General features: G+C 37.3%; 1 protein-coding gene across 3 annotated transcripts in view; it reads left to right on the top strand.

Annotated features, from left to right (window-relative positions):
• The window catches only part of PPIL4 (peptidylprolyl isomerase like 4), a 37,870-nt gene extending 25,505 nt beyond the window's left edge, over positions 1-12,365 (top strand). For all 3 annotated transcript variants that reach the window (XM_004011404.6, XM_042253589.2, XM_042253590.2), the window contains 2 exons: positions 3,175-3,322; positions 8,714-12,365. In XM_004011404.6, coding sequence (XP_004011453.3) covers positions 3,175-3,322; positions 8,714-8,965 — 400 coding nt within the window. In that variant the 3' untranslated portion in view covers positions 8,966-12,365. The remainder of the gene's footprint in view (positions 1-3,174; positions 3,323-8,713) is intronic.
• Positions 12,366-14,107: the final 1,742 nt, after the last annotated feature.

The following is a 14,107-nucleotide window of genomic DNA, read 5'->3' as shown; positions in this document are numbered from 1 at the left end:
AACTCCTGTCCATTGAGTCAGTGATGCCATCCAACCATCTCATCCTCTGTCATCCCCTTCTCCTCCTGGCCTCAGTCTTTCCCAGCATCAGGGTCTTTCCCAGTGAGTCAGCTCTTCACATCAGGTGGCCAAGTATTGAAGTTTCAGCTTCAAGATCAGTCCTTCCAATGAACACCCAGGACTGATCTCCTTTAGGATGGACTGGTTGGATCTCCTTGCAGTCCAAGGGACTCTCAAGAGTCTTCTCCAGCACCACAGTTCAAAAGCATCAATTCTTTGGTGCTCAGCTTTCTTTATAGTCCAACTCTCACATCCATACATGACCACTGGAAAAACCATAGCCTTGACTAGATGGACCTTTGTTGACAAAGTAATGTCTCTACTTTTTAATATTCTGTCTAGGTTGGTCATAGCTTTCCTTCCAAGGAGTAAGAGTCTTTTAATTTCATGGCTGCAGTCAACATCTGCAGTGATTTTGGAGCCCCCCAAAATAAAGTCAACCAGTCCATCCTAAAGGAGATCAGTCCTGGGTGTTCACTGGAAGGACTGATGTTGAAGCTGAAACTCCAGTACTTTGGCCACTTGATACGAAGAGCTGACTCATTGGAAAAGACCCTGATGCTGGGGAAAATTGAGGGCAGGAGAAGAAGGGAACGACAGAGAATGAGATGGTTGGATAGTATCACTAACTCAATGGACATGGGTTTGGGTGGACTCTGGAAGTCGGTGATGGACAAGGAGGCCTGGCATACTGCGGTTCATGGGGTCGCAAAGAGTTGGACATGACAGAGTGACTGAACTGAACTGAACTGAAAAATAAAGTCAGCCACTGTTTCCTCATCTATTTGTCATGAAGTGATGGGACCGGATGCCATGATCTTAGTTTTCTAAATGTTGAGCTTTAAGCCAACTTTTTCACGCTCCTCTTTCATCAAGAGGCTCTTTAGTTCTTGTTCACATTCTGCCATGTGGGTGGTGTCATTTGCATATCTGAGGCTATTGATATTTCTCCCAGCAATCTTGATTCCAGCTTGTGCTTCTTCTAGCCTGGTGTTTCTCATGGGATATGGGACTTATAATAGAGGTGAGGGGTCAGAGGATCCTCAAATGATACTGTAAATAGTGACATTAAAGCTACAATGAATATAGGTAGATGAGGGCTGAGGAGGGGTACTGTTTTCTTTAACTCTGGTCCATTATTTAAGGAATACAGTTTATATCTTAGCCCAGGACAGTCCAAGTATAATCATACACATCCACGCAGAATTGAAAGACAAGTTTATAAAATACTATTTTTATTAGATTCCATGTACTCTGTTTTCTGGTATATGTTATTTTAAAATGCTGGCTTTCAGTGGCCCACTAAATGGATTTTATACCCTGTTGAGTAGCAATTAGAAATACTCAGGAGCTCTGACGCACTTTGAACAAAGCAGCATGTATAGAGCAAACACTGAGGTGAAATCATAGGCGAGGGCTGTTGGATTTGTATCTGGAAAAGGAGACTATCTGGAAGGTACCATGGAAACACTGTTATGTGGACTAAAGGGAGAAAGAAGTTGGAGATGGTGGGGGTAGTGATAGGACGGTACAGGCTGGTTAGCTGTCGCCAGCCGCCTTGTGAGAAGCCAGAGGGTGCAGTGTTTCCTACTGCACAGGACGTCCCTGAGGGGGCATAGAGCCGTGGCCTGGTGAAGAGAGACGCGAAGCTCCAGGCCTGAGGGAAGTGTGTTTGCTGTTACTCTAGTCCCACACGCCACTAAAATAGTTCTGTGTTTTGGGCTTCCCCCTAATCTTTTTTTTGAAAACCACTATTCTAGTCTTGCCGGTTGTAGGCTTTAAGATTATTGTTAGAGAGGTCCTAATAGTTGAAAATTTTTTCTCATTCTCAGATATTATAGTTTATTAAACACTTATTTCTAAATTAAAGTATACATTATTATAATTTTTATAATATATTTATGTGAAATTAAAAAAGATTCACTCATAGTTCTACCATTTAGGCAAATGATACATTTTATTTTTCCTTGTTCCTTTCAAATCTTGATCTTTTATGAAGTTGTATAAAATTATATACAAGTTTTGCTTCAAGCTATTTTAACTTATATTTTTTTATAGACACCATGCCAGGTTATTTAACAGCATTCATTTGTCATTGTTAATAACTTCCTTTATAATTCCATGTTGCAGTACTGTGATGTATATCTTTATTACTAGGCTTCTTATTCTCAGTTTCTGTTATTTAAGATAAATCCTATTATGTATGCAGTCGGCCCTCTGCATCTGTAGGTTCTGCATCCGTGGGTCTCCAACTGCAGATGGAAAATATTCAGCAAAAATATACCAGAAAGTCCCCAAAAGCAAAACTTCCATTTGCTGTGGCGGCAGCTAGGTATTTATGTAGCATTTACATTGTATTTACATCTATTTACATCAGATTTACATTACAGTAGGTTTTATAAGTAATCTAGAGATGATTTGAAGTGTAAGGGAGCATGTGTTTAGGTTATAGGCAGACACTATGCTGTTTTATATAAGGGACGTGAACATCTGTGGCGTTTGGTCTCCTTAGGAGGTCCTGGAACCAACCCCTGTGGATAGTGAGGGACAGCTGTGCCGTTATTCACTTAACTTAGTGTCACTTCAGTTTTTTATGAATTCTTATTTGAATTTCAACATGATAACTGTTGATATGCCTTGCTAAATTTTCTCCTAGAGAACTGAAATTACACTTAAAAGAAGAATCACGTGAGTGTATTTTCATCTTACATAGCTTCTCTGGCATTGGGGTTTATAATGTCTTAATATTTTCAAGTTAAATATGTGCCTCATTTTCTAAGTTTAAATGTTTTCATTATTGACAAATAGGTTTCCTTGTTTTTTAATGCTACTTATATTTTTCATTTATGAAATCAATTTTTTCCCCTGTATTTTTTGCCCACTTACCCATTATAAACTGTTTATTTGAAACAAGAGTTCTTTCCATGTTTCCTGCCTGTATAATGAAGTAAAATATGAATTAGTTTTGTTTTAGAAATATATTCTATGCTCTGAGATGCTTTTTCCTTTAAAAAGTTGTCTTTAGCCTCATGGCCTCCTTTGTTGACCAGATTCTCATGTTTTGATGTATTACCTGTGTCAGTTCTCACATTTGTCCTTAACTAGCTGCTCCAGTGCCAAATACGAACTTGTACTAGATGAGCAGGCAGAAGACTCAAAGGCAAGTCACTCACACACAAGTAAAAAACACAAGAAGAAGACCCGCCACTGCTCTGAAGAAAAAGAAGATGAGGACTACATGCCAATCAAAAATACCAATCAGGTACGTACTGTTATTCAGACTCAGCTGTAGAGAAAGACGTTTCATCCATCTGTCAATTACATCTTAATGATGTAATTTAGGAATAAAGGTATGCTTCTGAACAGAGATGGATGCGTTCTTAAGATGTAGAACGGTTTTACTCGGGTAATGAAACTTTAATTTTCAAGAATATATATAACAGATTATAAAAGATTATTTTCAGAATAACTTAACATGTCATATAGTTCCACATTGTGAGGCAGGAGTGATTTTCATCCCTATGAACACTTACTCATTCCCATCAAAAACAAGTGTGGTTATTGTGAAAAAAAATCCCTCTAATTTATCATGTTAATTTATTACCAGGTGTTATGTACAGCACTTATAGCTCTTGAGGTTTTAGAACCTGAAAAAAACATTTATGCCCTCCCAGAAGGAAATGGCAACCCACTCCAGTATTCTTGCCTGGAAAATCCCATGGACGGAGGAACTTGGTAGGCTACGGCCCATGGGGTCGCAAAGAGTCGGACACTACTGAGCAACTTCACTTTCACTTTCATATGGTATATATGAAATAAAAGCCACATTAAATAAATAGTTAGCTTGATCATCCCCAAAGCTTTCCTAAACAGTAAATTTTCCAAGACAATGATAATAAAAATTCCCCAAAGAAAGTAAATTATAAAGAAAAGAAATCATTTCCAACCTGTAGTTTGGCTCTGAAAAGCAGATTACATTACAGCCCCTTGCTCTGGTTTTTACCACACAAGGACCTTTAAACTGGGCCTGGTAGATGCAGAGGCATTCAGTTGGCAGGGAGGTTGGGGGGTCTCACGGCAGTGGGCTTGTCAAGCAGAGACACAGAGATGGAAAGATGCAGTGTGACTGGCAGAGTAAAGGATTTGTCTGTCAGAAGAGCTAGGTTTGGGTTCTTTACCAGCTGAGCCACAAGGGAAGCCCAGATTCCTACATTGCTGATCATTAATGTGACCTCATCACGTGATTTAACTTTCTTGAGCCATGGTTTCCTCCTCTGTGAAACTGAGATAATATTTGTCTCCCAGGCACGTTGTTAAGATTAAGTGGAAACAAAAAGTGTGTGCGCAAACATTTTCTACATTGGCTGTAACTATTATTTTTACAGTCAATATTTTTTAAATCACTTGGAATCATTTCTCTCTGTGGTACGGCCATTAACTGGATTCACATTTCAGCTGTTTCCTTTTGATGTTTACAAATCGCTTAAAATATTTTCTGTTGTAGTTTGAAAAATTGTGTTGTTCCAAAGTGAAGTCTACAAAGTGGCACACATATGGTACCTAGCTACTATCCCTGTCCTCTCCCCCTTTTTTTTTTCCCCCCAAAGGTAACCATTTTATGTGTTTTATGCTTTTTGCTTTGTTTTAAAAAATGACAGCAAATGTGTGTTTTATATGTATTAGCACCCTGTTCTCTAGACAGTATATCCTCCTACTCCTTGCTGTCATCCAGCAAGGATCTGATCTCTCTTCTTTCAGTTGCCCTTTTGCTATTTAAAGATTCCCATCATTCATGCCTTGCTCTCTGTTTTTAAGTTGCACCCTTGTCAGTCCCTCCAGTAATCCTCACGTGAATCAGTGATAGTAACGTCTCTCGCGTCCTTGTAATGCGGGGTGGATGCTATTGTCTCTATTCACAAGAAAGTAAAAGATAAAAAGGTTAAGCTACTTGCCAGTGGTCTTAATGCAGCTAGTGAGTGGTGGAACCACAGTGTAAATCTGGACCTGGACCCCTACTGCTGCTGCTTTTACCTGGAATGTATTCCTGTCAAAATTCTTTCCTAAATCTCCTTCCCTCAAACAGGTCCTGCCAGCAGTTTTCTTTCCTAAAGCCAATTGTGAATTCTAATGTATCTTGTCCCATCGTAAAATATTCCATTGTCATCCAATAGGAACATCTCCCTATTAATTTTTATACTCATTAATTTAGCCACCGATCACCTCAACATCTTTTTTAATGGTAGCTGTATCACGTTTCTATGAATATTTAGCATGTTTTCCACTAAAACTCTATAATCATGCCACAGCTCCTCATCTTACACTTGTACATGGAATCCGTGATGAATTTAGGCCTGAAATACACATTGATGTGTTTGAGATAATCAGCAGTCTTAAAAAAATCCGAAGATGGGCTGCATTTCAAGTCTGTGGTTCCCACGTTTGCACCCCTGCCTTTCTGTGAATCTTTCTTTATCTTGGTGTTTGATTACTTAAGACTTTACAGTAACAGCAGCAAATGTCCTTCCCTTTTGGCAGTAATATTCCAACTTTATCTCTCCCCTCAAAGTGTATTAAAGCAGTTGTTTTTGGTTTTATACTTTGATTTAATAATATAGCTGCACTGATTTTCTTTTCCTTCTAATAAAATAGCATCTATATTTAAGATTTCAGTGGGCCCAATTTTTTTCTGTTACTCTGCTTTTTATCCTTTCAAGTTTAATCTCAAAAGTATTACATAATCATTAAAGGAAATTTTCAGTGCTAGGTAATTTTCAGGTACAGCTCAAATTTTCCTGTTTCTTGGTCTTTTTGCTTGGTGAGCTTAGTTTCCTAAGAATGCTTTATTTCTTCAAGTGCTTTGTTTTTTATTGACTGACAGCCTTACTGTTCAGTTTGAAATCTGTTTATAATTTTTCCACCTCGTGTCTTAAATGCAGAGATGGTTATTGTGTTCTTGATGTTTGAGTTTTACTGGGGTTACAGGAAATGAGTACTCAGCCGTGGTTGCCTGGCCGAGAAACATCAGATTGCTTGCCTGTCCTCCTCTGTGGCTTTCATAGGTGTTCAGTATTCTTACAATCGGGAACTCTGTTTTTGTCATTTTAATCATTTAATATTATTTTAGTGATTCAGATCTGACTAAATCTCCAGTTTACTGCCAGAGACCTCAGCAAAGGTTGATTTTTTAATTTTTTGACTACTCTATATGAAGTCATTGGCTCAGTTAATTGCATTAAACTGGCCATTTTATGGTATTCTTTCTTCTTTTTTAGCTGCATGCTTGTTTAATCATGTCTTATTTCGTAAATCTATAAAATGAGTAGAATTTCTAAAAATCCATACTGCAAATAACTTAGAGCTCATCTCAGTTGTTTCCCTTACCTTAGATATGAAGATCCTGACCCCACAAGCCCATGGACTTAGTTTAGTAGGAGGACTGAAACTTTAACATTTTTTAAAAATTCAGTCAGATATGGTATTTTTTTTTCATTACTGCCCCCTTTTCAGTTTTATATGTAAAGTTACTGATCAGTTAAATAGCTTTCCCCAACGTATGTGCATCTCTAGAGTCTCAGTTTCTTTATATTTAGAATGAGGATAACGTACTCCATGAGCACCAAGCTTCACCTAAACTTTTTCCTTCATGCATACAGCGCTCAGTCTTCCTTGCTTTCAGTTTTCACATACACTTGTTGCATTAGCCTTCTTGCAGCCAACCCAAGCCCTAACTCACTCATCCTTTGAGGCTCATCTCAAGTCCTTTTTAGCTTCTCTGTGAACCTTCACTGATAAATCTAACCTCAGGAGGATTTGTTTGACACCTTTCCTAAATGGCAAAGACCAGTTGAACCTAGAACTGCCTGACTTCAAAGCTTGTGTAGCTTTGAAAATTAAGCCAAGTAGGAGAGGCTTTAAGATTTCAGTCCATTTCAGATTTTCAGCTTCCTCAATTTTTTTCAAAGAATTAAATACTGATTAATCTTTCTTATTTTAAACACTCCAACCATTTAAGTGCCTCTTGTTATAATAATGTGCTGAAGACTTTATAGGATTATCCATCAGTTAAAACAGTCTCTCCATTTAAGAAGTTTATTGCCTCAACCAGCACTTGCTGTACAGTCAGAATAGTACACACATATTTACATTTTGTGTATGTTACAGGAAGAACAAAAAAAGTCTTTTTCCTAGGGATGTCACGTTTTGCTCAAAAATAATTGGTAAAAGTTTAAGCTGAAACACCTACTCACTTTCTACCTCTGGGACTCATACAGAATGATAGGAACTATTACCATTGTGGGAAATCATGCACCAGTTTACAGGAGGTCTTCCACAAATGCTTTGGCATGTAACAGTCTTGTTAGGTCTGTTTTCCCATACTGCAGTCCCTATACATAAGTATAATGTATAGTATCTAGACATTATATGGAAGAATTGTGAATCATTTCCTTAAAATCCAGTCCGTAAGCATGGGCATTCATCACTTGGATTTTAAACCTTGACATTTGCATCTACTGTAATAATGTCTAAGGTAAGAGAGTTGGGCACCTGGGAGTGCAGTCCTCAGAACTTCCCCTTCCTTTTGGGAAATCTTTTAAGAAAGTTGAATTTTATCAATTATTCTTGGAAGAGCATTGGCTCTGATATCTTTAGATTTCAGCCACTTACTGAGATACTCGTTTTGATCAAGGATAAGACATGAGCAGAGACAGAGTTGTTGTTCTGTAACTAGCCCTTTTCTGTATGGAAAAGCTACTTTAGGGGCTTCTCTGGTGGCTCAGGTGGTAAAGACAGTAAAGAATGCGCCTGCAATCCTGGAGACTTGGGTTCAGACCCTGGGTCAGGAAGATCTGCTGGAGAAGGGGATGGCCACCCACTCCAGCATTCTTGCCTGGAGAATTCCGTGGACTACTGCTATTTAGTTATTAAGAATAGAAGTAAATGTACCTACTTTGTCATATTTGGGGCAATGAATTCTTTTTTAAAGAACTGTGTCAATAATGATTTTAATAAAATATTTATCATCTATGTTAATAATGATTTTAATAAACATTTAGTCTAAACAGGAAACTTTATTTAAAGATTTAGAGAGGAGCTGTTATAAAAAAAAATACTTTAAAAACAATTGCTCAGTCCCAAGTATTCAGAATCTATTTTGTTTCCTCTTTAGACTGATTGACCTGTCTGAAATCTCTTTTGGATATGTTATTTAAATGATGTCTTCTTTATAGCATTCTTAATGGGGATTTTAGTAGTTTCATTGTAGATGAGTGATGGAACCACATTTTGGGGGAGTGGGGAAGGGGGGAGTGGAACGATGGCTGTGTATAACCAGAATTCTTGGTACTGCAATTTTGCCCAAAGACTTGTTTGAACTGGGTTGTTTCAGTTCCTTGTTTTTAGATGTGATCTTTCAGTTCAGCTGAAATAGTAGATACAAAGCAGTGAGATCAATGAGAAAATGGTTAAGTCTTTTTCTGAGTTATTTTTGCTTTTTTAATTTACAAGATTCTTGGCAAGAGTGGTAGTGTTCAAATTTGACCTGTTAAAACTGCTTGCTAATGGGGGACATGTCTTAAGTTTTGTGAATTGATAGTACCTACAAAATGATTATTTTACCGTTTCACTTATACCTCTCTCTCTATTTCTTTGATAGGATATCTACAGGGAAATGGGCTTTGGTCACTATGAAGAAGAAGAAAGCTGTTGGGAGAAGCAAAAGAGTGAAAAGAGGGACCGACCTCAGAACCGAAGTCGTAGCCGATCTCGAGAAAGGGATGGCCACTATAGTAACAGTCACAAATCCAAATACCAGGCAGATCCCTATGAAAGAGAAAGGAGTAAAAAGAGAGACCGAAGCAGGAGTCCCAGGAAATCCAAAGATAAAGAAAAATCCAAGTACAGATGAAAGTCGAAGAATCAGACATGAGTGCTAACATATTTGCTCTTGTATAACTTGGAGTACCAGATGTTCAGATTTTGTGTCAGAGCAGTTAAAGACTCTGCTGGTTATTTTTTTTCATAGTAGGATTATGGCCCTTTTAGATTAATATTGATTGTGTAGGGCCCTGAAAGACAATAAAGAGCATTTTCTTTGTATACTTTTTTACACTAATTTTATTGTTATACATAAATTAGTAGTTTTCATGTTTAAAGTCTTTCATATTTTCAGTCTTTATCTTTAATGAAGTATTTCATACCTGTAAAAATACGCAATCATGTATATATAAGGTATAAAGAATAATAAATGTCCATGTACCAATCAGCCAACTTAGGAAATAAATATTGCTGGCATTTTAAAAGTGCCCTCTCCTCAGATTATTATTTTGAATGTTGTGTTTGTCGTTCTCTTGCTTATTACAGTTTTACAACATACGTAAGTATCCCTAAATGAAGTACTAAATTTTGTATTTTTTTTGAATTTTATATAAATCATATAATGTGTGTTTACTTCTGTGACTGGCTTTTTTCAACTTAGTGTCTTCTAAAAGTCATTCATTTTTATTGCTATACAGTATTATATGACAAGTCTGTAATTTATCCATTCTTCTGTTGATGGATGTTTGGAGTTTTGGTGGGTTGTTTTTGTTTTTTTTTTTTTTCGCTGTTGTACACAGTGCTGCTATAAACATTCTTTATCTAGGAGTAATTTGCTTGGTCATGTGATATGGATGTTTTCATATTTATAAGATAATGCCAAATTATATTCTGCAGTGGCTGTACCAGTTCATACCCCGAGGCACTATTTGAATTACCTTTGTTTCACATGATAATATTTCATATCATATCACATCTAGTACTTGCTAATTTCAGACTTTTTACTTTTGCCAATCCAGTGGCTGTTACGTGGTATATTATTGTAGTTTCCAGCAAGAACACTACTATTAGTCTTAGATTTGTTCTTCTATATAAAACGTTTTTTTAATTCTTTTTCTCTGGTTGCTTTAAAGGTTTCTCTTGATCACTGCTGTTAAGCACTTTGATTATGATGTGCTTGATACAGTTTTTGTTTCTTGGTTTCTTCTGCTGGGACTGTTTATCTGTAGGTTTATGGTTTTCACCAAATTTGGAATTTGGGGGGGCTTTTTCATTAATTTTTTTTGTCTCTGTCCTTCATTTCTTTCCCTCTGGGACTGTGAATTGTGTGTTAGGCCACTTGCAACTGTCTCGCAGCAAGCACTCTTGTGCTCTGTTTTGTTTTTTGTCTTTGTTTTCCTCTGTCTTCCAGATTGGTTTCAGTTGCTGTGTCCTCAAGTTCATTAGCCTTTTCTCCTGAAGTATCTAGTTTCTTAATCCCATCCAGTGTATTTTTCACCTCATACATTATATTTTTAATCTTCAGAAGTTCCATTTGGGTCTTTCTTATATCTTCCGTGTCTCTCCTTCCAGACTCCTGCTTTCCTCTATTTTTGTTTGTTTGTTTGTTTTCTGTTTTGGACATCTGACATGTATTTGTAATTACTGGTTTGACCATTCTATCATCTACCATTTCTTGAAAGTTTCTACTGATTTTTTTCCCTGTCATTATTAGGTTGTGATTTCCTTCTTTGCATGCCTGATAATTTTTGGATTTTACATTGTTGGGTGCTGGAGCTTATTCCTTTAAATATGTTGAGCTTTGTTCTGGGAGATAGTTACTCAGAAGCAGTTTGATCCTTTCATGGCTTGCTTTTACACTTAATGATCTAGGACCAGAACAACCGTTAATCTAGAGCTAGTTTGGCTCACTACTGAGGTAATTACCCTTCTGAATAATCCTCCCTCTGCCTGGTTTGTAATGAGTTTTCTCCACTCTGGCTGTGGAGAATGAGAACTATTCTGAGCCCTGTATGGACTTGAATTTTACCACTTACTCCTTTCTGGTGGTTCTTCCCCACCTTTGGGTAGTTTTCTCAAGTGTATACACTGTTTAGCTGAAGCCTCAGGGGAACTCTCTGCAGATCTGGAATTCTCCCTCTGTAGCTCCCTCCTCTCTCCAGTACTCAGTGTATGTATGAGTCGCTCAGTCGTGTCCAGCTCTGTGACCCCATGGACTGGGGCCTGCCAGGCTTCTCTGTCCATGGGATTTCCCAGGCAAGAATACTGGAGTGGGTTGCCATTTCCAGTACTCTGCCCTGCAGATTTTACCTTGGTGTCCCGAATGCTCCACTAGGGGAACGCCCGGGCTCTCCCTGCAGTTAGCTCAGGCAATGGTAGGACTTTCCCTGTTTGTTCTCTCAGGAGTCACTGTCCTGCACAGTTGTCCAGTGTCTGAAAAAGTCTGTTGTATATATTTTGTACAGGTGCTGCATTGGTTAATATGGAAAAGGGAAATCCTGCCTCTGTTACTCCATTTGGCCAGAGCGGAAGTCTCATTGTTTGAATGTGCATTTCCTAAATGCTAAAAGGTTGAGCGAGCTTCTTTTCATGTATATTCATTTCCTGAATGCTCTCAGTGAAAAGCTTATTTCATGTCTTTTGTGCATTTTATATTATGTTATTGCCTTTTTATTTTGTTTCCTTAAGGAGTTAGATTGTGGATACTAGTCCTTTTTTACTGCTAAATGTTGTAAATATTCTCCCCGTTCATGCTTACATTTTTACCTGTTGATGCCTTTGGAAGAGCACAAGTTGTAAATTCCGCCTCCCCCCACCTCTCTCCCCCGAACTTTTTCATATGAAAGGTTTCATTCATGTGTAGAAACATATAAACATAACAAACCTCCATATATATTCCATCCAGATTAAACAGTAACATTTTGTGGTTGAATAATTTTGAAGTAAATTGAAAACATGATATTTCATCTTTCAGTATTTCACCATGCATTTTCTACAAAGTGTCCTCTATAACCACAGTAGTATCATCACACTGAAAACAATAATCTCATATTACGTACCACATACTCAGATTTCTCCCATTGTCCCAGGGATGTCATTTTTTGATGTTGATTTGTTTTTAAACCCAGGCTCAACCATGCTTCACGTAGTGCTTGTTGTTGTCATTTTATTCTCTTGATCTAAGAGTTTTCCTGCCATCCTTCCACTCCAGCCACTTTTTTTTTTAAATGACATTGAACAGTTCAGGCCAGCTGCTTTGTAGAATATTCCACATTCTGAAATTATTTGATGATATCTTCATGGTGTCCTCCATCCTTTCTACTTTTTATAAGCTGTGAGTTAAGTCTAGATATTTGATTAAAATTAGGTTATGCATTTTAGACAAATTTTTAAGTTTAATGTCAAATTTATTAACCTTTCCCTATATGTTTTGTGCTTTTTGTATTTTGTTGAAGAAATCCTTAATAAAGATATTCTGCTATATTCCAAAAGTATAAAGTTTTGTTTTTTACTTTCAGTCCATATTGAATTGTTTGTGTGTATGTGTATGGTGTGATAATAGGGATTTAAATTCACTTTTCACTCCAACATATGGCTCTAATCAGTTGTCCAAAATCTATTATGAAATGAAAGTCGCTCAGTTGTGTCTGACTGTTTGCGACCCCATGGACTATACAGTCCATGGAATTCTCCAGGCCAGAATACTGGAGTGGGTAGCTGTTCCCTTTTCCAGGGGATCTTCCCAACCTAGGAATTGAAATGGGGTCTCCCACATTGCAGGTAGATTCTTTACCAGCTGAGTGAGCCACGAGGGAAATAATGCTTCTTAAAAACCTGTTAGGAATAGTTCATCTATTTCCCATTGATCTGTCATAAGTTTCTATAGATTTGTGTGTGAGTTTTGTTTCATGGGCTCTCTGTTCCATTGGTTTATTGTTTATTCCAACACGAAAACCAAATATCTACACTTCTATGGCTTTAAAGAAATCTTGATATTTAAGCAACACCCCCTCGCTCCCCGCCCACACCCACTGCCCACCCCCCAGCCCTCTGTTTCATTAGCAATGCTGTGGCAATTTTTCTGTATATTTGGAACCAACTTGTTAGGTTTCCCAAAGGATTCTGTTGCTACTTCAACTGTATATTCAAACAGTAAATCACTTTGTGGCAACAATATCTTCATATATCTTCCTAGTCAGACAGGCTGCGTGTGTGTGTGTATGCAAGCATGTGCTCAGTTGTGTCCAGCTCTTTGTGATCCCACCAGGCTCCTCTGTCCACTTCCCAGGCAAGAATACTGGAGTGAGTTGCTATTTCCTTTTCCAGGGATCTTCCCAACCCAGGGATCAAACCTGAGTCTCTGGCATCTCCTGCATTGGCAGGCAGATTCTTTACCACTGCACCACCTGAGAGGCCCAAACATAGCAAACCCCTCCATTTAATTCTTAGAATTTTCTTTAGAAAGCTTTTGAACATCTTTTGTTAGATTTACTGCTAGTTAATCATTTACGTTCTAATATAAATGATATCCTACAAATGATTTTTTTGTTTCTTGACCAAAGAAGTTATATTTTTGATTAAATGTCCCTGAAATATCCAGCCATTTTACTACAAGTCTTGTATTTAAAATTTGTATGGTTTTCTTGGGTCTTTTATATGGACAATAAGTGACAGTGATATTCATATAGTGCTTGCTGGCTAAAATTTCTAGTACTGTGATAAAACTTTCCTATAATCTTCCTTTTCTCTTTTATTCTTAACTGGATTTGATGTCCACATTATAGAGTAAGTTTGTGACTATTCCCTTTTTTTCTATTAAATAGAAGAGAATGATTGAAATAGCTCTTCCTTGAATGTTGGATAGAGGGTGCCTACAAAATTGACCTTAGCATTTCTTTAGTGAGAAAATTTAACTAATGATTAGATTTCAGTGATTATAGAATTCTTAGCTTTTCTGTTACTCTCAGAGTTTATTCATTTTTGTTACTTTGTCTTTCTGTAAATGTTTTGTTTTCATTGATGTTTTCAATTAATGTGAAGATACTTGCAGTACACCTAGCTGATTTTTTTTACTGCCCTTTTAATTTTGTCTTACTTGATCCTAATGTTTTAGTGTCTCAGAAAAAGCACATAGCAAAATGGATTATGTTTAATCTGATCGTAACTGATGAGTTTAATCCTGATTATTTACTAATGTATTTGGATTTCTTCCTACCACCTTATCTCGTGCTTT

The sequence above is a fragment of the Ovis aries genome, chromosome 8, assembly GCF_016772045.2.
Source record: "Ovis aries strain OAR_USU_Benz2616 breed Rambouillet chromosome 8, ARS-UI_Ramb_v3.0, whole genome shotgun sequence".
NCBI lineage: Eukaryota > Metazoa > Chordata > Mammalia > Artiodactyla > Bovidae > Ovis > Ovis aries.
The sequence above is the reverse complement of the archived record's forward strand: the minus strand, read 5'-3'. Positions and strand labels throughout refer to the sequence as shown.